This window comes from Hippocampus bargibanti, linkage group LG11, assembly GCF_051943395.1.
Source record: "Hippocampus bargibanti isolate YZ-2025 linkage group LG11, ASM5194339v1, whole genome shotgun sequence".
Classification (NCBI taxonomy): domain Eukaryota; kingdom Metazoa; phylum Chordata; class Actinopteri; order Syngnathiformes; family Syngnathidae; genus Hippocampus; species Hippocampus bargibanti.
In genome coordinates this window covers 9922048-9949890 of record NC_142744.1, presented here as the reverse complement: position 1 = coordinate 9949890, position 27843 = coordinate 9922048, and the positions used below count along the sequence as shown (strand labels likewise).

The window sequence follows — 27843 nt, the reverse complement described above, 5'->3', positions numbered from 1 at the left end:
ACCAGCCAGAGTATAAAACCACATTTTTTTCCCTCCCGCGGAATGTAGCTTGCTAAATTTGCCAATCTGGGAGAGAATAAGGGGACGTTTTGTTTTGCCACTGGTGTTGCACCGTGAACCTTTGTGTCCACTTGGATAACATTTATTTTTGTACAGTGTTTGCAGAGTTATAACATCCCTATATACTTCTATATTTTCAAAAAAGGCCACACAATTTGTTCAGTAGGCTGTTTGTATGTGAGGCCATTCGAAAAAATACGTATACACATTGTGCTGAATTTTAGACTCCACCCAAGCTTTTTGACGACAAAATACAAATGTTAAATGGTGTGATTTAAATCTTAAAGGACCTATTGAGTGTTTCCCTTGTTTGATAAGAAATAAAAGTGCTGCATTGGTGATTTTTGTACTGGACTTTTCTGGGGTTTATATGTTAGCGGTGGCCTCTTAGAAATTGTTTTGCTTGAGGGTTTCAGTTTACATGACACATTGGGGATGTGGAGAGTTTATGACTGTAGTTTTTAGGCATATAAAAGCTTTTTTTCCACTTAATTGATAGGCTGGTCATACAAAATATTTACTTACACTCGGTTACCGCGAATGCAATTAGATATACAGTCCTGGAATTATACTCCCATTTCACTATTGTGATTGGATATTTCGTCCGATTGGCACCATCTCTGATGAACCACTTCCACCAATCATTGTCGTTTGCTTTCAACCAATCACGAACGGAGTTTAAAAAATACGGGCGGAGATAATTTCAAGTTTTTGGTGGCTATTTGGCTAATGCTAAAACATCCAACAATAAGGAATTAGAAGACAAATTCAAAAGAGACCGTTAAAAAAAGTTAAGAAAACAACAAACACCAAGTTATTGTACAACTTATGAACATGGACGAGCTGGTTGTATGGTTGGTTTTACTTTTAAGAGACCGTAGCGACGTTCTATCTCGTTTGATATAGCAACCGTCGTTGTTTATGTTTAGCCTTCTAACAGGCTACCAAATTCGTTGGCATGTATCGCTTAAAAGTGTCCAACAAATACCCGTAAAGTCCATAATTTACCACCGCAAAATTAGTTGTGAACACATTTTGTGCATTTCACCAATCATGGTGTGGAATGTTCATGATGAAGATTTAACAGATTGGACTATTTTGGTGAATCTTGCCTAGACTAGAAGGACAAGCAACTGGGTGAGTTGACTATGTCCACAGCTTGCCATTTATTGCCGTATTGTTGTATTAAGTTGCGTCGTATCGATAAATGACATTTTTCGAGACTTCAATTTTGTTTTGGAAGATGCTGGATTTGATCGTGTTGTTTGTATTCTATATAAGATGTGCCTGTCTAAAGTCGTCCTTTTCAAACAATTTGAAAAGTACAAAGTTTAGTGCTCTGTCCTTTGCACAAATGTTTCCTAACCTTTATTTAGCGCTTATGTCTCCCCTCATCCAGTCCATTCCTTGCCCTCCACGAGATGGAGCAGGTTTCTGTGAAACGAAAAATGGGTTACGCACGCCAGGAAAATGCCCGTCTTAGCATGCAGGATGTTGAACTCGTCGCTGACCTGGATGCTACACCCTACGAACTCCTCTCCTCCAGCTCTAGGGTAAATCTGGCGCAAGCCTCTCTTTGTGTCTTTTGGCAGATCCATATGTACAAAAAAATAATTTAACGAATGTCCAACGGGAGATATTTTCTATTATGTGCATGACATCTATTGTAATGCGGAAAAACTTAATCCTGGACATTTTCTTTTCCAGGACCACATGCGATGCTCCAGCAGGTGTTCTGTTAACAAAGTATCGGTCATGATGAATGAGCAAATGTTGCATCTTGAAACTGAGATTGAGACCAAAACCACAGAACTAAAGTAAGTCATGACGAATAATTATTTTCAGTGCTAGCTGATATTAATCGGAGCATGGCGCGTATTAGACAAACCGTCAATGGTAAACCTGGTTTTCTTCAAGTAGCTAACGATGTGATTTGACATTTGTCGAATGTCAGCATGTTCTATTGAAATATGAAAGCGTATTGGAGGGCTCAGTGAAACAGTGTCATAATTCCTTTCATGCCTACCTTCCACAATCCTAAAAGTCTGTCTTTCTTCGTGTTTCCCAGGGCAGCAGAGCTGAGGGCAGAGCGTTGTCAGGAGGAAGCAGCCCACAGTGGCATCATGATAACAACTCTGACGGCGAAACTAAGCGCTCTGGGAGAAGAGTTGGCAATCAAGATGGCTCTTACCAAAAGGTAAGCCCTTTTGCAAGGGCTTAGATTTAACAATGCTGCCATTTTATGAGATCTTGCGACTGTATTTCACGGGTTTGGCATGAGGTTGAATACTAATTGTGCCGAAAATGCTCCCGTTAGTATAAGTCATTAAAAACAATGGAGACGATGGATATTGGTCAAGCATTTGACACTTTTTGTCCAATTTTTAACAGAGCCGAACAACAAAGAAACCAAGCTCTGGAAAACGCAGAGAAGCTTAAAGAAGCTTTCAACGAGTACAAGTCCACCGTTGCGGGGAAATTTGAGAAGGTAATTTATATTTTAGTCAGATAAGATAGGAACTTCTGTGTGAGCTCTCAGTTGTACAGGAGTGGTGTATCTATGAAAATGTTTCTTTAGCCGTCATCTGTACTTTGAAGGTGTCGGACGTTTCACTCCTCATCCGAAAAGCTTTATCAGTGAATTAAAATTGAGCTGGTAGGTCTGGCCCTATATATATCCCTAATGTAAGTTGTGCTTGGCTCGTGCTTACAACAGACTTCTTAGATCGTTACCACATAGGCTTAGTCATGCTGATGAGGTGATTGGGGCAATCAAGGCCAGTCATAGAACATAATCAGACAGGACAAAATAAGTAATCAGATTCAGGAAATAATCATCTGCTCCCCCCAACCTTAGAGCAGGGACCAATCAAAGCAGAGGTCTGGCACCGCCACCTCTGGACATTAGGGATATATCGGGCCAGAGCTACCAGCACAATTTTAGTTAGCTGACGAGGCTTTTCGGATGAGGAGCGAAACGTCGGACACCTTCAAAAAAGCACAGATTACGGCTGAAGAAACATTGTCATCCATAGGAAAACTTTTTCTGTTTGTTTCTCTCTGTAGAAAAAAAACAAGTTTGGCTATCCCTCTAAAAACAGTCACGCGTGCGCTTTCTAGGCGATGGAGAATGAAATCAAATTAAAAGACAGCCTTAAGGAGCGTGATTGTGAAAAAGAAGAGTTGGAACAAAAATGCACCGAGCTGGAGCGAGAAAAGGCCGATCAGAGTCATACAATCAGGTTTGCATAAATGCCGTTCTTTCTTTTTTCTTCCCTATCATAATTTTTGCTAACTCGTCATAACTGGTCGGTCCTTGCAGCCAGCTAAAAGAGGACGCGAGGCGAGCAAAGACTTATACCGCCCAGTATTCGGACCTCAAGGCTCAGCTGGAGGATGCCAGTCGGCAGAGCTCAGACCTCCGCAGGCAGCTGACGGAGCGCACCGCTGAGTGCAGGGAGCTTGGTTCTCTGCAGAAGGAATTGGAAGACCTGCGCGTCGTGACGAAGAACCAGGAGCTGTCCCTGGCCCAGAGCCGCCGAGCAACACAACAGAGCCAAGCAGAGACCACCAGCCTGGAGGCCATTTTATCCCTGTTGCATCTCAAAGAGGTGAGGAACATGGTTGCTTATGATCTCACCTGATTTGCATCATCAGTGGTTCATAGAGCAAAAGTAATGTTTTCCACCCTCCCCGGTCCCCACGATGTCCTGTGGTTTCTGTAATTTCTATCAGGATGCTTTTGGACCATTGTGTGTCAGGCCGTGCCTTTTGCCACCGGTGGACTCTTCAACGAATGCACAAACGCTGAAGCTGAAACCTGGTACAGTGGAGACCATCAACTTCATTTTTTTATTTGTTCCTTTTTCATGGATGCATCTGGGATGCTCCCTTGCACCATTTACACATTTTGACAGCCACTTTGTTACTCCACTGTGCCAGTACGGGCGCTAGTCTAATAATAATAATAATAATAATAATAATACATTTAATTTACAAGCGCCTTTCTGAACACTCAAGGACACTTTACAACAAAGACAACACACAAAACAGTAAAATCATGCATAAAGCAATAAATAATAAAACAGCATAATAAATTAGACCATGTAAGCAAGTTTAAAGAGGTGGGTTTTCAGGTGAGATTTGAAAGTAGGAAGGGAGTCAATGTTGCGGATGTTGGGTGGAAGTGAGTTCCAGAGTTTAGGAGCGGAGCGGCTGAAAGCTCTGCACCCCATCGTTGTGAGACGGGCAGAGGGCGTGTAGAGGTGGAGGGAGGAAGAGGATCTGAGGGTCCGAGTAGGAACGGAGATTTGAATTAGGTCAGACAGATAGGGAGGGGCAAGGTTATGGATGGCTTTAAATGTAAACAGAAGTATCTTGAATTCAATACGGAGTTTAACAGGGAGCCAGTGGAGCTGTTGGAGGACAGGAGTGATGTGGTGAAATGAGGGGGTTTTTGTGATGATCCGGGCTGAGGAATTTTGGACTAGTTGGAGTTTATGGAGACATTTTTGATTGACCCCGAAAAGAAGTGAATTACAATAATCGATACGGGAGGTGACGAGACTGTGGACGAGGATAGCAGTGGTGTGAGGGGTGAGAGAGGGACGGAGACGATTGATATTGCGGAGGTGAAAATATGCAGACCGGGTTATGTTATTTATGTGGGAGTGAAAAGATAGTGTGCTATCAAGGATGACACCCAGGCTCTTAACCTGAAGGGCGGGGGACACGGTAGAATTGTCAATGGTGAGAGAGAAACTGTTTGCTTTGTGAAGGGTGGATTTTGTACCGACAAGGAGAAGTTCAGTTTTTTCGCTGTTTAGTTTGAGAAAGTTATGAGAAAACCAGGATTTGATTTCTGAGAGGCAAAGTGTAAGGGATGCAGGTGGAAGAGAGGCGTCGGGTTTACTGGAGAGGTAGAGCTGGGTGTCATCCGCGAAGCAGTGAAAATGAATTCCAAATTTGCGGAAGATATCACCAAGGGGAAGAAGGTATATAATAAAGAGAAGGGGCCCCAGGACAGAACCTTGGGGCACACCAGAAGACACAGGGGAGGACCGTGAAGTGAATGAGGTAATTTGGATAAACTGTGAGCGGCCAGTGAGGTAGGAGTGAAACCAACTGAGTGGGGTGTGTGTCACGCCTAGAGTGGAGAGTCGGTTGAGCAGGATGGGGTGAGAAATTGTGTCAAAGGCCGCAGATAGATCAAGAAGGATGAGAATAGAGAGGGAGCCGGTATCTGCTGCTATGAGAAGGTCGTTCGTGATTTTTATGAGGGCTGATTCAGTGCTGTGGCGGGGACGGAAACCAGACTGCAATTGTTCGTAGAGGTTATTGTGAGTGAGGTGAGAGTGGAGTTGACAGGCGACGGTTTTTTCGAGAATTTTAGCGATAAATGGAAGATGCGAAATTGGACGTAGGTTATTGAAATCATTGGGATCTGAACCAAGTTTTTTCAGGATTGGTGTTACAGCTGCGGTTTTAAGAGGGACAGGAACAATTCCAGTGGACAGTGAGGAGTGAATAATAGCTGAAATAAAAGGGAGGAGAGCAGGTAGACAAGATTTGATGAGGACAGTAGGGAGGGGGTCAAGTTGACAGGTGGAATTCTTGGACTTGGTGATGAGGTCAGAAAGTAAGGAGGGATGAGGGAGTTCAAAAGACGACAGCAGTTGATAGGGAGTAGGAAGGTTGGGAGAGGGGGGGGATACAGAGGAGCCGAGGTGCTGGTGGATCTTGTTGATCTTTTCAGTGAAAAACAGAAGTAGTGCGTTGCAGGTGTCTGAGGAGTGAAAGTGTGGGGGGAGAGAGATAGGGGGTTGAATGATTTTGTTGTATAGGGAAAACAGAGTCCGTGAATTCCCACTGTTAGCATCAATCAGTCCAGAATAGTATTCCGATTTTGCGCGTGTGATAGAGTCCTTGTAGTGGGTGAGGTGAGCTGTGTACATGTCCTGGTGGGTGGTGAGGCCGGTCTTTCTGTAAAGTCTTTCCAGCTGCCGAGTTTTCGCCTTGGTGGAGCGGAGTTGGGCGGTGAACCAAGGGGCGGATCGAGTGAATTTGACTGACCGGGATTTAACAGGAGCAAGGGTGTTGAGCATGTGTGCAAGGTCCATGTTGTATTGGGAAACAAGTTCATCAGGGGGGGAGTTGTAGTCCGGTTTGAGGTTGGCAGCCATTGCAGTGAGGGTGACAGTGTCAATGTGTTGGATGTTCCGATAAGTGATGATGCGCGGTGGCTTGGGGAGAGAGAGTGTGATGGGAACGTTAAATGAGACGAGGAAATGGTCCGTTACAGGAAGTTCGTTTGCTGTGCAGTTGGCGGGGGTAAAACCACAGCAGCATATTAAGTCCAGGATATGCCCTTTTATATGCGTGGGGAAATCAGAGAATTGGTGTAAGCCAAAACTCTCCAATGAGGAAATAAAGTCTTTGGTGAGGGGATGGGTGGAATTGTCAATGTGTATGTTGAAGTCCCCAAGGATAATAATATTTGGTGACAGAGTGGAGAGGTGTGTGAGGACGGCTGAGAAGTCTTTTAAAAAGTCACGATGTGGTTTAGGGGGACGATATACAGTGGCTATAACTGTGGGAGATGGACCAGAAATTTGACACGCAAGGCATTCAAATGAGAGAGTTTCCGGGACGGGAACTTGAGTGACTTTCCAGATCTCGCGGTAAAATATCGCGAGACCGCCTCCGCGGCCCGAGAGGCGGGGTTTTGAGAGGTAAACAAACCCAGGTGGCGTCGTGTCGTTCAACTCGGAAAAGTCCCCCGCTGTTTGCCAGGTCTCATTCAAACAGAAGAAGTCCAGCTTACGGTCACTAAGGATGTCTTGGATAAGACAACCCTTACCCGTAAGCGAGCGGATGTTCAGGAGGCCGAAAGTGACGCTGGTGGTGTCATTTTGAGGGGTATTGGCCGACCTAGCCAGGCCGGCCAACACACGGTGTTGCACGGAGCGGCTGTAACCTCTGCGTGGCCGGCGGAAAGATGACCACAGGGAGGTGATATCCTTGGAGTCGTCGAGGTGAAAGTCTCGACGTGATCCGCGGTGGATATACCTCCGGGAAGGGCGGCGAGCGATTTCCGGGAATCGGAAAATCGCCTGTGGCACGCTCGTCCACCGGGAGCGGAGTTCAAGCAGCTCTGACGCCGAATATTGCAGCCGTCCAACGGGTCGTTGGAGGAGCGACATTACTATTAGCTCATATTGCTACATGATCCGCGCCACATATGACATACTTCTGTTACAATAGCGAAATAAACAAATTTAGTTAAACAGTCATTGAAAATTGTTTGTTTTCTTTCAGATGTTTTAACTTTTGTCGTCTGCCATCTTGCCATGCCGATATCCAGCCATAATCACCTTGCATTTGTTTCGGTGCGTTCCAAAGTCGTGGGAGCGGATATTTCGGGCTTTTTGGCGATCCACCGGAAACTGCTGAAAGAGACAATCGAATATCCATTTACCCATGTTGCATTGCAGTATTTACATGGCGGATGGTTGCAATATGGAGCGTGAGAACAAGAGTAAAACTCGAAAAGACATTAAAAACAGGCAGCAAACAAACATATTCTCATTTTTTAAGAAACAATCGAATAAGTCTGCGGACAGTAGTGTCAATGTCAATTCGTTGCAGAAAACTGCTGTTCACGAATCAAATTTAGTTGCTATTGGGAATGATTTCAGAGCTGTTGCAGAACATTGGAATTCTTCAAAGCAAAGAAATTAGTTTAAATAGACATTAGTAAGAAATATTGTCCTAAGTCTGTTCTCTTTGTCTTTCCTGTAATACCGTAGAATATCAAAATAGCACATTGATTGATTGTGCAATAACTAAAGAAAAATACAGTAAAGTCTCGTTATATCGATATTCTCGGGAGTCGGAAAAAATATCGATATAACCGGACTATCGATATATCCGATCCTGCGGCATGTAAATTTTCTCCTTGCGTTCATAGAAATAGTATCGTAATAAGCAGTACTATCGATATAACCGATATCGATATAACGAGACTTTACTGTATAAACTGTTTTTTTTATGTTTCAATAAATTATTTGACTTTAATTAAAATGGTTTGTTGTATTAGAACAATAGATTTTACTGAAATATTGTTTTTTCATTTGCAATTTAGAAATATCATGCTCCAAAGAATGTATCATGGTTTATTTCAATCAGTTTTGTATACTTGGGCGATCCTGTGAAATCGGGCCCCATCAATTTTAGAATTTGGCCCCTTTTTCAGACACAAGGGGGCCAACTGGCCCCCTTTTTAATTTCCCAGATTAATATCTGCCTTCTTCCGAATACTGGCTGTATAAATATATATTTTAGGCAGGCTTGTGATCAATTAGAAAAGCCCATGAAGTGCACGGTTAAAAAAACAACAATAATAATAATAATCTCAGGTCCACGAAATAAGCCGTCAATGTGTCCTTCACCTAATCAGCAGCAACTTTTCGTGTCATTTAATTAAATTTTATTTTTCTTACAGGGGAAGGCTACCGGAATCTATTCCAAGTTCTTCAGGTGAAGGAGGCAGAGCGCATGAAACAAAGCAGCCTGGTCGAGAGGCTCCAGGACCGCCTGAGCCAAGCCCAGAAGGAGATTTTGTCCATGCGGAGCTCCTTGGCCCAAAGTGCTTCCCACAATCAAAACCTCCAGATGGAGCTGATGGACAAAGTCAACCAAGCCGAGGCCTCCGAGAAAGAAGTAACAAATGCTTTTTCACATTTACTGACGCTTCTGTTTGCGAACTAAAAGGTGTTTTCGCTGTTTGGGTCTAGAGCCGTAGTTCTTAACCTGAGTTCCTTGCCACCGCCGTGAGCTTGTCAAAGATTTTTGCATTATTTTTAAATTTCAGCAAAAGAGGAAGAATGCTCGAGTTGCGGCGTTGGAAAAACAGTTGCAACAGAAAACGTCCGCTTACGCTCAGGCTGCGTTGAAAAATGCAGAATTGGATAACCAGCTGCAGGTACAAAAAAAACATCTCCCATGCGGTGCTTTGAGATGAAAGTTTGACGTGTTCACTTCACTGTACTTGTAACTGAAAACAACTGAGTTCCAAGCCATATCTACACACACAAAAGAACCTCAACTCATCTTATTGACTCAACTAGTTATATGAGTTGTTTTTCTCTATTTATAATAACACATTTCATTTATAAGCACCTTTCAAAACTCTCAAGGTCATTTCACAGTCACAGGACAAGCCTCTCTGTGGGTGAGCAGCTGCAGCCACACGCGCCAGCGTTAACTCTACTTGGAATAACTCAAATAGATAGAAATCTAGCTAGCGATAGCTATATAAATAAAAAGTGAAGAAAGGAAACTTTTCACACACGCACACACTTCAGAGCAATGACCAGAGTGGGTGGTTAATAGAATGTATTTTTGGGCCAATTAACTGCTGAAAATTGAAAATCTCAGAATCTAATGTGAATTTTATTTTTTAACACGTAACACATCAAGCAATACAAATATGTTGAAATCGGAGAAAAGATTCAACGTTTTAAACACAAAGACCCTCATTCAACAGACAAAAACAAACAGGAACAAAAGAAAAAATTAGAGCACAGCAAAAAAGGCCATTTTTAGTATTTCAAGAGAATATATATATTTTTTCTCCTCAAAACTGTAAACAGTTGAGGACAAGAACACTACAATACGTGAAAGTGACATCCTTCAGAACTTGCTGGGCTGCTGGATACAGAAAGTCGGGGAGAGTGGAGCTATTGTGGCGATGTCTGTCTACACGTGCTGCTTCGCCATTTGTGTTCTAACATCCGTTGCCCGGAATGTTGCTCCTCGTTGTTAGGTTAAAATATTACAAGCTAATATTAACATTAACAGTTCATTTTAAAATTGTAAATACAGTAAAGCCTCCTTATATCGATATCGGTTATATCGATAGTACTGCTTATTACGATACTATTTCTATGAACGCAAGGAGAAAATTACATGCCGCAGGAGCGGATATATCGATAGTCCGGTTATATCGATATTTTTTCCGACTCCCGAGAATATCGATATAACGACTACTGTATTATGAACGGAATTAAATATTTACCTTATTGCGCAACGTTATAACCCAACAACTGGCATGTTCGTTGTGAGAGAGATCACCAAAGAAGCCGGCAAGTTACTCACAGATGATTTATTCCAAACAATTTCATCTAATGCAGAATTCTTCTTCTTCTTCTTCTTCTTCTTCTTCTTCTTCTTCTTCTTCTTCTTCTTCTTCTTCTTCTTCTTCTTCTTCTTCTTCTTCTTCTTGTAATCTCTCATCTCCTTCCTGCAGCATTGGTCAGGTTGTAACTTTTCATCTCCTTTGGGTGATGAGAACCAGCTGACCCCTTGACCCCCTGGTGTCTGCAAAAACATAACTCCAACACACATTCCACATCTGCTCCCTCCTCTATCTATTGGAAACAAAGCACTATTGATACTGATTAACTCATTATTTTAATTTTCATCCTGCAATGTTTAAAATGGTTAACTAAATGTACGTATTACCTTCGACGGTCACCGATGCTAACCGTTAGCTCACCTTTGGGATTTTTCCCATTCCGTGTTAGCATAAAGCGAATGGGGCACCTACACACAGTGTGAAATACTTTATGATTTGATTTTGTCATCATGGAGCAATGCTGCAAACGTCTTCTTTTCCTCTCGGCTTTTCCCTTCAAGGGGTGGCCACAGCGAATCAGTGCCCTCCATCTTCAGAGGTTTGATTCGCATGTTTGTTTTGGACAAGCTTTTACGTCGGATGCCCTTCCTGACACAACCCTCTGTATTTATCTGGGCTTGGGACCGGCACAAGAAGACTTATGTCCCTTTGTGGCTACAGAAAAAGCAAATGGCTCAGTAAAAGACTCCAAAACACAAAATGGTCATCGGCACAGCAACATTCAAAAAAGTGAAACTGTACTCACCATTTGATGACAATGCTCTGATCTTACCGTGAAATGGGCATCTCTTTCCGTTTGACGTCAATGCTGCAAACAAATCTCTCAAATTCACCATCTTCAAATATCTCCCAACATAGTCAAGATTATTCAAACCCTTTTTTATGTTCTTGTATTTAATACAGGAGAAGACCGGCGCTCTTCAACACCACCAAACTCTGATGTTCAAAAAGCAAAAAGAGTACCAACAATCTTTGGAGAAGATGAAACAATCGCACAATCAGCATTGCACCGAACGGCAGCACAGAATTGACGTGGTGACTTGAATTGACATCTTTACTTATTTATTCATTTATTTTTTAATATCTTCAATGTGAAACGCTGTATACCCAATTCGCTGTATGCATACTCATATTACAGATTTTAATCATGAATGAATAGTGCCCAGCGGTGTTCGTTTTTGTATTTTTTACTTGGGTGTCAGTGACCTTAAGCCATTTTTTAAATTACATTTTAACTCTGCAATTTAAGCAAAACTGAAATAATTATCAAATGGCTGTTTGCTAACCTTTGCAGCTGCAGCTGTCAGTGGACGAAGCTCATACCCGCCTGTTCGAGGAGAAGCGGGAACTGGCATCTCTCCAGAAAGAACGCGACGAGGCACGGGCCTCCGTTGAAGCGCTGACACGGGTCAGGGTCTCTTGCCAAGCAAACTTTATTGAGCATAAATTTGAATTAGTTGCGAATGAAGGCACTTGATTGATTTTGGCTCCAGGAGAAGCACATTGAAGCGAGACGCAACGAGGAGCTACTCCAGAGTTTAAAGGAGCAGACGGAGGATTCTGCCGCCAAGGTCAGTGAACTCACATTTTGTGGCACGTGACCCTGATGCTGAAATGCACGAAGCGCTTTCAAGGTTGAAGACTGAACGACTGCCAGTTTTGCTTTTAGACTAATCGTGGGAGATCATGTTACATGAACACGCAATTTATTTGCCATAACATTTATCATGGGAGGCCTAACGTACATTAGTTGTGTACATAAAAAAAGTCAGATGTTTACCGAAATAGACATTGGGTTAAAAGAAAATGGACACTTAATATTTTATTATTATTATTATTATTATTATTATTATTATTATTATTATTATTATTATATAATGACAACCAGGGCGGAACAATGTCATGCGACTCAGCAAGAAAGTATTTATTACCGACTTTTTTTATTATGTTTAGCAAGTTTTCCAAGACCCTTTAATTGACGACAGAGAAAGTTTGTGTGAGGCAAAAAGTTCGTCTTCCGAACATTTATTTCTCATAAGAAACCATTAAAATGAGAATAATCCGTTCCCAGGTCCCCATAAAAAAAACAATTTTCAATTAAATAAGCCATAAAACTACACAAAATATACCTTATTTTATCAGAATCAGAATCAGAATCATCTTTATTGCCAAGTATGTAGGACACACAAGGAATTTGTTTCCGGTAGAACACGCTGCACTAGTATCGTTGTCAAAAAAAACTGCTAAGTGGCACTATACAGTTCCATTTTGGCTACTGTTGAAAGAGTTCAAAGAGTTAATGGCTTGGGGGAAGAAGCTGTTTAAATGTCTGCTGGATTTGGTGCGAATGGATCGGTAGCGCCTGCCTGAGGGGAGTAGCTGGAAAAGGTGGTGGGCAGGGTGCGGAGGGTCCAGTAAGATTTTCCGCGCCCTAGTTTGGATTCTTGCAGTGTGCAAGTCCTCGAGAGTGGGTAGGGCGGTGCCAATGATTTTTTCCGCCGTACTAAATGTGCTATTGTACTGTAATTAAAAAAATAAACTATTGTATAATAAAGTCGTTTCATTTACCTTTGTGATGGTTGTTGATGGCGTTGCCTCTTGATGATATCCGAGTGAATTGCCGTGCTTTCTCGGCGATAATACCCTCATTCACACTGTCCCCTGCTAGCTGCTTTTCGTTAATCCAAATCAACAGAAGTTTTTCAACCTCTGCTATTGCCTGAGACCGTTTCTTAGACAACACAGAAACACCCTTAGCCACACGCTGCAATGATCGACTTAGCATACTGCGACTGGGACGCTAAGTCACACAAACGCACACTTTGTTCGTGTGTGTTTGTTCAACTGTAATTTTCTTTAGTGACTTATGTCGGCTTAATACTAGCCTGTGGTGGGGTCTTTTTCGGTCCCATAATAGCAAAAGTACTACACTCAATAACCACGTCCGCACTCAAAGAAAAGGGGTGACAAAAACTAGTCTGCCAGCCACCGTGGCGCTGTTCGACCATGCAAAAGAAGCAACAAAGACTTTTTATGGAGTTGTTATAAACATCTGGAGACTCCGAGCCCCCCTTCGGGGCACGAGATGTTCATCCCGTCTAAATCCAGACCACACACGAATGACCAATGGCAAATGCAATTCTTCTCTCACCTCACAATTCAGCAAAATTCACAAGCCATTTTAAAATGTGCTCATTTTGCAAGTGGACTTTTTTGTGTATTTGCTGTGTCAGATAAGCGAGCTCCAGTCGTCTCTGTCGGGCTGCCGAGAGGAGCTGACGCGGCACCTTCAGCAGACGGAGGAGATGCGCACGAGCTACGAGTCTGAGCTGCAGAGATCCAAAAACCAGGTCAGAATCTTGTCCTCTTGTTTTTTCTTCCCTCTCCTGAGTTGATGTTCATAAAGACATTTAAGACCCCCAAGCTGTTTATTCTCCGCTCCTAAGGTGCGTTCGCAGCAGGAAAAGCTTCACGATGCCACTCAGACGTCCAGTGAGCAAAACCTGCAGCTTCGACTTTCAATGCGGCAGCAGGAAACCATGCTGACTGAGAGCGCGGCCCGCGTCGCCGAACTGGAGGAGAGCCAGAGTCAGCTGCAGCAACAGGTTGGGTGCGAGGTTGCCGGCTTATGAACTGTCGAATGCCAACTTACCCCGTTAAACATTGCTAGCGGCGTAAATTTATCATAGTTTCTTCTGTTTTTTTTTCCTGTATACTTCCCGGTGCCCCATGCGCAACGATTTGTGCCAAATATTTGATGACATAAGACTAGCTCATAAAATGATGACCCACGGCAAATTGCGGTCGGATTAGCACATAAGATGATCTCGGCGCTAATGTAGCGTATAGACCTTCAGGGGTTGGATGTGCAAAGAGACAACAAAGCATTTCTTACAGAGGGGGTCAAAAGCAGATGAATCTTGTGATTCCATAAATAGTTTTATCAACAACCGGATAAAACAGTGTTGTCCATTCAGCCCTCTAAGCTTGTGAGGACACAAGTCAAGTACAAATTTCTATTTACTGAGACAATTGCCACTTATCTATCGATCTATCTAGCTAGCTAGCTAGCTAGATATCAAGCTAACAAGCTAGATACAGTAGCTAGCTAGCTGGCTATCCGTTTTTTTATTTATTTGTATATTTATTCATTCATTTATTTGTCCACTTATTTCCCTACTTAATTATTCACTCATTTAATTCCCTGTTTGTTTATTTATTTGTGTGTTGATGTATTTATGTTTGTTTATCTATTTACTTATTTACTTATTTGGTCATTTATTTTCTTATTTGTATATTTATTCATTTTGTTCTCAATCTATTTTTAACTCATTTACTGCCAGATGATGTGCAAAAATGTGTCCACTCCAGTTCCAGGGTTTTTGTCATCGTCACTCAAATTGCAGGACCCACAGAATATTGAGTTTTAGGACTAGATAAACATTCCATGCATCGTAAGAAACATTAGACTCTCTGCTTTCATGAGGGAAGAAAAGAATTAATTCCTAAATTACAGTAAAGTCTCGTTATATCGATATCGGATATATCGATAGTCCCGGTTATATCGATACTATTTCTATGCACACACGGAGAAAATTACATGCAAACAGGGTCGGATCTATCGATAGTCCCGGTTATATTGATATTTTTTCGGACTCCCTTGAATATCGATATAACGAGACTTTACTGTATATGGGTGTGGAGTTATCTGAGCTTGAAATGGGGGTGGCTGTACAAATTCAATGCAATACATACGTATTGGTTTATATAGCGCTTTATCAAGAGCTGCAGCTGGAACAAAGCGCTAACCTGGGAAAAAGGGAAATGCTGCACCCTTGTGGAAGGGAAAAAACATTGCCAGAGGCCATGGCAAACGCTTTATTGGCACCCAAATAAGAAAAAATAAAACCCGAACAAATTCGGGAATGGCGCTCGACATCATATTTTCAATTCTCAAATAAATGTGTTAATGTCTTATCATTGTTGCACACGAACCAGACCAGATACAGTCTTTATTTCACAAACAAGTTTGGTTAGTGTTTGGTATGTACAGTGGCCCTAAGAATCGTGTGGCTTCAGTGTGGAATTTTTAGAATTAAATCCATTTTGACATAGGGTTGTAGTGTTACAGCAATCAATGTTGGGGAGAAAATTAAGGTGCCGTAAATCCTTCCTGGGTGCACTCCACATCCATCTGCTTGATTTTGCCTGCATCGCTCTGGCAAACGAATCGCAGGCTGCCGCAAGTCCAAAAGAATGTCACGCTGGTTTATGTGGTGAACTTATGCAACAGCGTGATTCGATACAGCTCACCCGCCGCCACTTTTCATGAGTACGATTTTTGTAACAAAATAGTCAGACGCGCAGATATTTGGAGAAATCAAGTCTTGCTTATTGTGCTTAATGGAATTCCGCCATGTATCATATTTCTTTAGCTGTCCGCTTTAGAGCAACAGTTGGAGCGATCTCGAGCCGCCCTGCAGGACGAAGTGAGAGCCAGATGGGAAGACCATGAAGAGAAAGACAAAGACCTGTGTGATGTCAAGGAAAAGAACGCGAAACTGGTGGAGACGCTCAAGTAAGGGCAGTGGTGCTGGCGCATGAGTCGATATACAAAATAATTTCTTTAACAGCTTAATTCTCACCCCTCACCACCTTGCATCATGAGTCACAGGATCATCTTCGTGTCTTATGATTACACCGCAGTTCGCGGTAGGCGTGACGCGGGCCTCTCGCTATATATAAGAGCATGCACTTTGGTAGAAAGCCATTTTTTTTGCCTGTTTGAACGGCTCAAAGGAGAAACTCATTTGTGATTTTTTTAAATTTCATATGATGTGAAGATTTTTTACTGCATTTCTCACAATTGCAGCAATTTTCTGATTCAGAAATGGGTGGTGCGCTCATGGTAAGGTGAGGCGAATAAGATTTTTGAATTTCATCCGGTGACTCCCGTGTGATTATTTTCTTAGTATTTGTTTTAATTGTCAAATGTTGCACATAATTATGAAACGGTATCACGAATGACAAGACACATGTTATTTTTTTCATATTCTCAAAGCCAAGTAACCAAGGATGTGAAAAACCACCGAGCGGAGCTCAAGTCGAAGGAGTCGGAGCTGCAGAGTCTGCGGAAGGACGTCGCCGTCAAGGCGAATCAGATCGACATCTTGGACAAGAACCTTCAGCAAACGAGGGGCCTGCTTGAAAACCAAAATGACTTGGGTAAGCAGTGTTTGAAATTACGTCTGCCCAGAGGCCCGGGCCGTACAACTTTTACGTCGGGCGTACAACTTTCAAAACGTCTCGTCCCAGGTGGCCGATAACTTCTTCAAGAAAAAAAAATATACATATATTTTCAAATCAAACGTTTGTTTTATTCAGTAAAGCAAAAGATACAAGCAAACCGCTACAAGCCACGTGGACTCCACTTTCGAAGCGCCTTTCAAAACTTCTGAAGCACGAAACAGGCTTCTGATTGGGTGCCGTGCCAAGTATGCAAATTGCCAAACGAATGTTCCTTAATTTTACAAAATCCTTTATACTTCGCAACAAGGTTTTTTTTTTTTTTTGTTGCGATTAGTGTTTCAAGTTGTGAAAAATGGGGCAGGCAACTTTATGGCCGGACAGGCAACTTTTCAGAGTTGTCTGCCCTGGTGTCTGCTAACTTTTTGTCATGAGTTTCAGACACTGGGGTAAGCCAAATCACACTCAGAGAGTGCGAGTGATTCAGAATCGGAAAGCTTTTAAGAGTTCCACTGTGGGGAAATTATGTTCCACTGAGACTGTATGCACAGTTTAAATTTTTTTTATTTTAGTTGGAATAACAGCTTATGTCCATCACTTGACTACACCTCTTAAAGGCACGCATCGACACAAAAATATTACATTTGTGATTTTTGTGTCAGTGACACCTGTAAAATCCACCTGTCTGTCTGTCTGTCTGACTATTTGTCTTGTTTGTCTTGTCTGTCGGGCTAGCTTGCTATGCTAGTGACCTTGCTGTCTAGCTCGCGAGCTTGTCTGTATGTCTGTCTTATCTATCTCTCTCTCTCTCTCTCTCTCTCTCTCTCTCTCTCTCTCTTTGTATCTCTATATTTCTCTCTCTACCTCTGTATTTCTCTCTATCTCTCTATTTCTCTCACTATCTCTCTCTCTCTCACGTTATGTCTCTCTCTCTATATATATATGTATCTATATCTCTCTATTTCTCTCTCTATCTCTCTATCTCTCTATTTCTCTTTCTATCTCTATCTCCATGTCTCTCTCTCTCTCTCTCTGTCTCTCTCTCTCTCTCTCTCTCTCTCTCTCTCTCTCTCTCTCTCTCTCTCTCTCTCTACCTCTCTTTATGTCTCTCTATCTATATCGCTCTCTATCTCTCTCCATGTCTCTTTCTCTCTCTTTCTCTCTCTCTCTACCTCTCTTTATGTCTCTCTCAACTATATCGCTGTCTATCTCTCCCTATTTATCTTTCCCTATCTCTCTCTCTCTCTCTCTCTCTCTCTCTCTCTCTCTCTCTCTCTCTCTCTCTCTCTCTCTCTCTCTCTTTGTCTTTCTCAGTATATATCTCTCTCACTCACTTTCTCTCTGTTTCTCTTTCTCTTTTTCTCTTTCTCTCTCTTTATCGCTCTCATTATATCTCTCTCTCACTCTCTCTTTCTCTCTCTTTCTATCTGCATTTTGTAATGTTTTAATGCTTCAATATTTTCGATTTCTCATGCCCCATCTTCAGTGGCGGACCTGGAGGAGAAGCTCCGTCGCTGCGAGGCAGACAAACACAACTGCGTCCAGAAGGTCCAGCTCCTTGAGAGCCAGCTGCACACGGTGGGGGAGGAGCTGGCCGAGACTCTGGCGCAGCTCCGGTTGCTACAGGATGTCCTGCAGAGGACCCAAAACATTGCCGAAGAGCGGCAAGTGGAGGTGGAAAAACTGAGCATACGTCTTAGGTGAGGCTACGCTCCCTCGTGGAGTCTTCGACGGACGTGGAGTCACGTTGACTGACATCGGTCTTGGTCTCGTCTACGTTTCAAGCTGTTGTTTTTCAAACATATGAGAACTTTTACTCTTTTTCTAATTTTATACCAAAGGTGTACCAACTGTGCTGAAAACATGCATATGTCTGTGTGTCATACGTGACTCTATGAGGTGAAAGAAATCATGTCATTCAAAAGTACCAAATGCCTTCGGTTGATATAATCATTTGCTATTTCAAGATGGTACGTGCTGTTCCACTTATAAAACTGTTTTGTAACTGTACATCAAGCACACAAGGGGAACACACGCTAACAATATCGAGATTTTACTGTGTGATGAGCACAGGACCTCAGCTCATTAATGGCAACATAAGTAGAGACATAAAAAAATAAATACCATAAACAACCCTTGTTTCTTAACTCATTCACTGCCATTCACAAATTTATTCGGGAATTGAAAATATGGCGTAGAGCGCCATTCCCAAATTTGTTCGGGTTTTGGTTTTTCATGCTTGGGTGCCGATAAAGCGCTGGCCATGGTCTCCGGGCAATCTTTTTTTTTCTTTTCCACAAGGGGACAGCATTTCCATTTTTTTCCATGTTAGCACGTTGTTCCAGCTTCAGCTGTTGTTAAAGCGCTATCTAAACCAATGTATATACATTGCATTGTATTTTGGACAGTCACCCTCATTTGAAGCTCATATAACTCCAGACCCGTATAATTTAGGAATTAACTCTTTTTTTCCTGATGAAAGAAGAGAGTCTAAGGTTTCTAACGCTCATTTGAAGGTTTATGTAGTCCTAAAATGTAATATTCTGTGGGTCCTGAAATTCAAGTGACGTTGACAAAAACCCTGGCAGTGGAGTGGACACATTTTTGTACATCGTCTGGCAGTGAATGAGTTAAAAAAAGTTAAAACCATCTAAAATCTTCAATCTCAGTTTATCTCTTGCTTGTCAAACATGTGTAACAATTGTACTACTATAAAATGTTATTTTTGGAATCTTGACTGATGTTCATAATTACACATCATGACCCCAGTTATAAGGTAGTGTGTGTGTGTGTGTGTGTGTGTGTGTGTGTGTGTGTGTGTGTGTGTGTGTGTGTGTGTGTGTGTGTGTGTGTGTGTGTGTGTGTGTGTGTGTGTGTGTGTGTGTGTGTGTACCTGTTTGTGTGTTCACAGTGAGACCCAGAGGGAGTTAGAGGAGAGAACTCATGAGGTTTTAGACATGGACTGCGCTCTAAAAGAAAGACAGGGGGAGCTCCAGCAAAGAGCAACTCTGGTGCCAAATGACCCCGAGGGATATTGTGTAAATTTATTTATTTATTTATGCACGCTTCTCACTGCGTGTCTCTCAGCTGGGTCAGTTGGACGTGGCCATCCGGGAGCACAAGGAGGAGATGGAGATCAAGGTGAAGGCACTGCAGCAAAGTCTGGAAGCCAGAGAGGAAGAGCGAAGAGAAGCTCAGAGGGAGCTTGAGGAAATAAAGGTCAGCGGCGGGTGTAGATGGCGCAAAGAGTTTACGCGTCGTTTGTCATATTTTGTTTCGGAGTTCTGCCGTTCGGAGATTAGCGAGTTTTGCCAAAACGGGATATTTTTGACCATCGGACATCATGAGTTGACAGATAATAGTGCATTTTTGGTTCATTTTGAGATGAACATTTCCCACGACGTTCCCAATCTCTTAAATCCGAACGCTGGTGTGTTTCAGGAATCCCATCACCAGAGGCTGGAGACGTTACTGCGGGAACTGGAAAAAGCTCAGCATCACTGCAAAGCACTCACGTCGCAACTGGACGCCATCAAACTGCAGGAGAACGAGTTGGTAAGACGGCACTCCACACGCGTGTCCTATGTTTTCGGCAATTGCGCGTTACGCTTCCTGACGTGCGCAGGACGGGAGGCTGCGCCGTGCGAGAGAGGAGTTGGCTTTAAAGGAGACCCGCTGGCAGCAAACGGAGACCGAGTTGCGGAATGCGGTCGCCTCTTTGGAGCAGGAGCTGGATCGGGAGCGGAATCAACACGACAAGGAGGTACACGCTAAAATCTGCAGACATGTTTGTATCATTTTGGATCTGTTAGCGAGCAGTGTAAAACAATTTGACCCGGTTGCATGCAGGCGTGAATCGGCCACTTATAAGACACTAAGAATCACTTGTGTAAATCAAAATATGTATTATGCAAAAATGATGTGCAAAAATGTGTCTACTCCAGTGCCAGGGTTTTTGTCATTTTCACTCAAATTGCAGGACCCACAGAATATTGAGTTTTAGGACTACGAAATGTATTATTATTATTATTATTATTATTATTATTATTATTATTATTATTATTACAATAAACATTCAATACATTGTTAAAAACCTTAGTCTCTCTTCTTTCATCAGAAAAAAATAATTAATTCCTCAGTCATATGGGTCTGGAGTTATCTGAGCTTGAAATGGAGGCAGCTGTATTGATTTATATAACTTGAAAAACAGCTGAAGCTAGAACAAAGCGGTAACATGGACAAAAGGCCCCTCGTGGAAGGGAAAAACATTGCCAGAGGTCTGACCAGCACTTTATCTGCAACCCCTATTCGCAAGAAAAATCAGAACCCGAACAAATTCGGGAATGGCGCTCCATGTCACACTTTTCAAATCCCGAATAAAACATTCGGCAATGGCAGCGAATGAGTTCAGGGTAATGTAAGGATAGAATGATGTTTGTCAAACATTTATACTTTGAACTAAGAAGTATAAATATAATTTGGTTCAGAATTGCTGCCGGTTTTGTGTTATTTCCACCAGAGGTTCGTTTTGTTGTATTTTGCAATGTGGCTGTTTGGGTCTGCATAATAATGTATTTTTTGCACTGCTAGGCGTAAATATTTTTTTCAAAAGCTGACCATGCATCTTATATATGGAAAACATTTTCAAATATGTCATTCATTGAAGGTGCAATTTATAATCCGGTACATTTTATAGATGAAAATGTTTTAAAATGTGTCATTCATTCAAGGTGCACCTCATAATCCGGTGCATAGATGTATTTTGTGTAGTTTTAAGGCTTAGAAAATTAGAAAGTAGAAAATTATGTTTTATTGGGACATAGGAATGGATTATTCCCATTTTAATGGTTTTCTATGGGAAATTAATGTTTGGTACACACTTTTCGCCTTACACACACTGTCTGGGAACCAATTAAGTTCCTAAGCCAAGGTGTCACTGTATTATATGTTGGGGTAATTCGCTATACGAACATCTTTAAACATCTTTTTGCATTGTTTTGTTTTTCCTGATACATCATATCCTGCCTGCCTTCACATGATGTCACATCCTATTACGTCACATCCTGTCCGTCTTATATAAATGCTCTCCCAGCGCGTCTCTCTCTTCTTTCCTCTCTGTCTCCCCTCAACCGACCTCACAATGTCCCTGCTGTCTACAAGATTAAAATAACTTATTCTGTTCAACACTGCTGATTTCACCATCCCACTTCTAACAGCGATGAACCAGGAACGAACGATCGCTTTTCACCCATCATTAAAAAAACATCTCTTCAGTTTGCCTTTTCTTTTTTTGATTGACTGACAATTTTTATTCCACGGTGACAGTGTTGGATAGTTCTTAATTGCTCCTTATTATGTCATAATAAACATTACTGTCTGCTCCTGTTTCCTTTTTTTTAAAATCCATCTTCCTTTTTTATTGTTCTATTTCTTATTTCCCCTCTCATTTTTTTACATTAGGCTGTCAAAAAAGCCTCTTATTCTTGGTGACAGGTTTTTTTAGCATAATGTGTACAAGCAGTTTTAAAGCCAAAATTCAAATGAATTGCGATTCAAACTGACCCAGTATATTACTACTACTACTGCTGCTGCTACTACTCCTCCTCCTACTACTATTACTACTACTACTACTAATAATAATAATAATACCTTTTATTTCTAATCGCCTTTCAAAACCCCAAAGGACACTATACAGTCACGGGATGAGAACATTTTTTTTCTGCACCTGGGTTACCTTCTTACTTAGAGATTATTTTGCAAACCGCTAGTGTAACCTCTACCACATTTTGATGATCACTCAGACTGAGTCTTCATATTTTTTGCATGTCCGTTTATGTTCTCAATATCACTCCAAGCTAATCTAACTTTGTTTTTCCCCCCTGGTCAGCTGGAGTCCCTTCAACAGACACAAGGTCAGCTCCTCAAAGTATCCTCGCACATGTCATCCTCGCAGGAGAAGCTCGCCTCCAAGCTCGGGCAGCAGGAGATCCAGCTCCACCAGGCCAAAGCCCAACTGGAGCAGACCAAGATGGAGTTGGACCGCAGCAAGGCCCAATCGGCTCATCTCCAAACTCAGCTAGAGCAGAGTCAGAGCGAGCTTCTGACCCAGCTCGAGACGAGTCGGAAGTTGTACGAGAAAGTCGAGGTTCTAAAAGGTCAGCTCCAAATCCAGCTGGAGCATCTCAGTGCTCAGACGAAAGAAACCAGAGACCAAGCTGCTGAACACCAAGCCCCGCTTGAAACCTCTCAGCGATGCTTAGAGACCTCACCCATTGAGGTAAATCCCCGTTTTGTCATGAACTATACTCAATTAAATTTCTCAGAATGTTTGCAGTTATTGCAAGATGATACTATTCTGGTGATTTTTCTTCTTCACCATTTTTTGTCTGCAATATAAGGTGCACCTAAGAGCATTCTATTTTCTCTAAATCACCTTATAAGCCCGTGTGCCTTATATACATGGATAAATAGTTTGATTTCCTGGAGGTAGTAAATGCTTTATATCGATTCTAAAAGTCGCAATATAAATAAAGCTTTATCGTATTCTATTGTATTCCCTTTAGCCTGGCTCCATCTAGTGGATGCATAATGCAACAGCAGACACTATCATGGCTTCTATTCTATGGGCCTTATTAGAATCAGAATCATCTTTATTGCCAAGTATAATGCGGTTCACTTTGTTTTTGAAAAAGGACACTCGTTGAAGGTGCGCCTGATACTTTGGAGTGCCTTATTGTGCTGAAAATACATTCTCTACCTTTTGTTTTGAACTCATTCACCGCCAGATGATGTGAAAATGTGTCCACTCCAGTGCCAGGGATTTTGTCATTTTCACTCACAGAATATTGAGTTCTAGGACTGCATAAACATTCAGGGCAGCGTAAGAAACCTAAGGTTCTCTTCTTTCGTCAGAAAAAAATGATTTAGTTCCTAAATTATTTGGGGCTGGAGTTATCTGAGATTGAAAGTGGGGGCAGCTGTACAAAAGGTAATTGCCCTCTCGTGGGATGGAAAAACATTGCCAGAGGTCTGACCGAAGCATGAAAGGTAAGACAAAAACAAAACCCGACCAAATTCGGGAATGGCGCTCAACGTCATGCTTTTCAATTCCCGAATAAATTCGGGAATTGCAGTGAATGAGTTCATCTGGTGATTTTCTGAATTTCTTTCCAGGAAGTGAATCATCTCCAACCGAAGATCTCCAGTCTGAAGCCTGTGGCGGAAGGTCACGTTTCGCCCTTGTGCAAACCCATAAGCTCCCTATCATCAATCCAGCCATGGAAACACCCCCATAAGAGCACCCCATCGTCACCCCGACCTCCTTCCTCCCCCAATATGCATCCAGCGACCAGCATCTCCCCACCACGCCCTCACAGGACGTCACCTCCTTCCCAAACTACCACCTCATCTCCCTCCGATGCAGGCCTTGAACTTCTTCTCCAAAGCTGTAGCAACGACCTGTCCCTAGATCTCCCCCCAAGCCTCAAGGCCACTCTGAAGGAAGCGCTGAGTCAGCAACCGTGGGAGTTGTCCGACTCGGACTCGGTGGACCGCAGCTGGCAGGCGCTCAGCAGCGCAGAGCCGCCATCGAGCTGCGACGTCTCCTTTGACCCCCTCACCTACACGCCGGGAGACACCAGCGCCAGTTCAGAGCGGACCATTGCAGAAGATGGAGATCCGGACACCCCGGATGAGCACGTGAGCTCATTGACGGGAATGTTGCGATTCGTCAATAAGACTTTAGCCAATCAGGAGGATCCGTCCGTCCTCGTGGAGCCCACCGGGGTTGTTGCAGAGTGACCGTGGCCTCCAGGTAACCGCGCCGCTGTGATAGTAACTCAAGACGAAGAACCAATAATTTCATATCCCAATAATTTATGGATGTTTTTATAAAGTGTAACATTTATGACTGCACTTTTTCATATGAACCCATTTACACCGAGCGTGTTCATATGAACACAGATCAATTCATTTTCAAATGCATTCATAATCATCATACATTTCATTTATAAGCACCTTTCCAAACTCTCAAGGTCACTTGACAGTCAGAGGATGTTTTATTCTGTGGGTGAGCAGCGGCAGCACACGCGCCAGCGTTCACTCAACTCGGAATAACTCAAATAGATAGAAAGCTAGCTAGCTAGCTAATAGCTAGTTAATAGCTAGCTAGCTAGATAGATAACTTGCTAATATATAGCTAGACAGATAGCTAATAGATAGCTAGCTAGATAGCCAGCTAGCTAAATAGCTAATAGACAGCAAATAGAAAGCTGTCTATTAGCTGTCCAGTCATGTTGTTTTTTTTGCTGCATTAATTATATACGTACTCCATATTAACCTATTTGATACTCTGTTTTGATTGTATTTTGATTTTTTTAATGAATTTATCTGCGTCCATATGAACACGCTCAACGTAAATGGGTTAATGCACATGAGAAACCTTTTATTTTTTATATTTTATTGGTTTTATAAATGCCTCCAATGGCCACCAGTGAAATAACAGATAGAATCTCAATAAAAAAAATAGCAGATAAGGTGAGAATGAAAAGATAGGATAAGATAACAACAGCAAAAGTGTGCTCGGCTCAAAAGCTTTTATTGCTCTGAGAGCCAACAAGGCCTCCACAAGGACAGCTGGGTTGGGCTCCGGCGCGTCGGCGACCATTCCGAGGACAAGCAGATGAGAAAATGGAGGGGTGGAGTTTGTCTCTTTGCCTTTTTATTTTGGCATGTTGAGAGCCATGTAGACTGAGGATGTGGTTGATTGCGTGTCTTGGTGCGATGCCGTCAATCGATGCTCTAGTTCCTCAGTTCACAAGTGCCTTTTTTTTTTTTTTTTTTTTTTTTTTTTGTTTTCAGGTTTCATATTCTACTTTCAGTATTTGTCTCCATTTTGCGAGCACACAACTTTTATTTATTTTGTGTCTTTTTCATGAATAAATCAATACTTGTATAACTATAACAGTTGTGGCAGGATACTTATCAGTGTATCGTTTTTTTTTTTGTGTTTACCTTGGAACTGTCACACTTGAAAGGCTTTGCAAATGGTCACCCTAGAAGTGTCATCTCCCCGCCCCCTTTCATTACTGGACAAACGAGACAGACAACTGTCACTGCTGGGCATGTTTGAAAAGTAGTCCGGCTGTCAAACTTGCCAAGCTGGAACTGGGGCTGTGTGGGGATTATTTGAGGGTGGATGACAGTGCTGTCGTAGACACACAAAATTCAAATGGGCCAAATGATTTTGATGTACTTGCATAAAACACGAGGCTTGTGGACAGAGAATTATACATTACATTACAAGTCATATAAATCCAAAGTCACCGTTCAATGGAACGGAAGATGTACCAAAATATAACCTGCATCTCATACGCACATGAGCGTGTTTATGAATTTATAATTGTTTTTTTAATCGATTACCCAATGGCGTAATCAGTAGGATACTCGATTTGTAAGTACAGTATATGCAATAGCTGTGGCGAAATAATCAAATACAGATACGTATCTGAAGAATCTATTGAAGTTTCGCCATGAAATCTTTGTACAGTACTTGGCTGATGATTCCACCACAGTTTTTTAAAACTGCTGTTTACAACAGTTCCATTTTTCTATGCCTTTTTTTTCTGTCCCCCGTGTCATTCTTGACATTTTCCATTTCCGCTTTCACTGAGAAAATTGGCACCAAGCAGCTATGCAAACTTTATCAGCGTGAACACACTCCACACAGAACTTCTTTTGCATACATTGACTCGTGTTTCCACTGTATTTTCTATTTATTGTTTTTAACTTCAACATTCAAATCTTCTTTCAGTGGATGTTTGGATGATCAACCTCAGAGGTAGCTTTGATGAAAGGTCAAAGCTGCCCTTTTTCCCTATGAATCAAACATTAAAGAATGGACAGACTATCCGTGCATTTTTAGGCAACGCATTGTGTGTGCTGGAATAGAAACAACGTAAAGGTAATAGGCGCTTGTAGTCCTTGTACGGTATAACCAACAGAGTGCAAATTTTGCTTGGAATAAATTACATTTAATCCAGGCAAAATACTGTATTTTCTGGTGTATAAGGCGCACCCCCAATAAATGGTGTATTTTCAAACTTGTTCCATATATTTATATATATAAGGCACACTGGTCTATAATGCACACCTTCAATGAATGATAGAAGTTTTCCAAATATAATATATAAATATATACAGTGAGACCTCAACTTACAAACTTTTTGTCTTACAAACGTCAAATTTATGAAAATTAAACCTTATAATAAGCACTATTTTCATAATACACACCCACCACGGCTGGCGGAGTGATCTTCGGTGGAAGCACACGACCGAACAGCACCAGAGGTTAAGTTACCAACAGTCCTTATGGAAGGTGACTCTCCTTCCATAAGCCATCAACGACCATCAAAAAGGTAAATAAAACTTTATTTTACAGCACAGTTTATTTCTTTAATTACAGTCGTCATGTAATGCGCCTCTCTTTCCAAACAGCAATTCCCTTTGACCTTCGACCTCCAACGCCATTCCATCAAGCCATAAATGACCATCACAAATGTAAATAAAGTGACTTTATGATACAATGCAGTGTATTTCTTTCATTACAATACAATAGCACATTTATTATACATAGAATAAGGTATGTTGTGTGTAGTTTTAAGGCTTATTTAATTGAAAAGTATATTTTATGGAAACCCGGGAACGGATTATTCCCATTTTAATGGTTTCCTATGGGATTTTTTTTTTTAGATACACACTTTTCGCCTTACACACTCTGTCTGGGAACCAATTAAGTTCGTAAGTTGAGGTCTCACTGTATAAAGGTTTTCGAAATACTGTATAAGGCACACCACATTATAAGGTGCTACAGTAGAGGCTGGGGTTACCCACTACTTCTACAGGGGGAAATCGATATTACTTCACATGTAAGGTGCAGCTGCGTATAAGGCGCAGGGTAATTTTTTTGAAGAAAATCAAGGCTTTTGGAAGCACCTTATACCCCGGAAAATACGGTACATAAAAATGCTCCATGTTATTACATCATATGGTCGGTAACAAATGTGCAACAGTGTCAAAGCGGAGCTCCAGCTCTGTGCCTTTTCTCCTTTGTGTTCCAGATGAGTCCGACACGATGAGATTGTAATCCATTGTGGGCGAGGATGTGCACCATCAGCTGTCTCCGGCCTGCCAGTGGGGCCTGCTGTCACTTCCTGTTCAATGAGAGCATTCGCCACGATTCCACTTTCGAACTGGGTAGGCATTCTGACATACACAAATCACCTCAGTCCATATTCAAATGCTTGTTTGAATGGATGAAAACAAGAGAGACCAAGACTCGC

At 42.0% G+C, this 27843-nt stretch overlaps 1 protein-coding gene across 3 annotated transcripts; it reads left to right on the top strand.

Moving 5' to 3' along the window:
* Window positions 1-763: 763 nt before the first annotated feature.
* Window positions 764-27843, top strand: ccdc18 (coiled-coil domain containing 18). Of its 3 annotated transcripts, none has more exons than XM_089008586.1 (25): window positions 764-914; window positions 1460-1613; window positions 1768-1877; window positions 2129-2257; window positions 2452-2548; window positions 3181-3302; window positions 3383-3671; window positions 3796-3883; window positions 8564-8781; window positions 8933-9043; window positions 11162-11293; window positions 11553-11666; window positions 11752-11829; window positions 13492-13608; window positions 13705-13863; window positions 15694-15836; window positions 16320-16483; window positions 17991-18204; window positions 19416-19515; window positions 19592-19723; window positions 19946-20059; window positions 20130-20267; window positions 22392-22781; window positions 23678-24317; window positions 27622-27843. In XM_089008586.1, the coding sequence occupies exons 1-24, from the start codon at window positions 889-891 to the stop codon at window positions 24302-24304; spliced, it is 3966 nt and encodes a 1321-aa protein (XP_088864712.1). In that variant the 5' UTR covers window positions 764-888; the 3' UTR covers window positions 24305-24317; window positions 27622-27843. The 3 variants fall into 3 exon arrangements, with proteins under 3 accessions (XP_088864712.1, XP_088864713.1, XP_088864711.1); XM_089008587.1 differs by lacking the exon at window positions 27622-27843 and adding an exon at window positions 25364-27509; XM_089008585.1 differs by lacking the exon at window positions 27622-27843 and having other exon boundaries at window positions 23678-27507.

Coding starts and splice junctions, on each gene's coding strand:
- ccdc18 (XM_089008586.1), top strand. CDS start 889: ATGAACATGGACGAGCTGGTTGTATG. Junction 1,878..2,128: donor ACCAAAACCACAGAACTAAA/GTAAGTCATGAC, acceptor CGTGTTTCCCAG/GGCAGCAGAGCTGAGGGCAG. Junction 2,258..2,451: donor AAGATGGCTCTTACCAAAAG/GTAAGCCCTTTT, acceptor AATTTTTAACAG/AGCCGAACAACAAAGAAACC.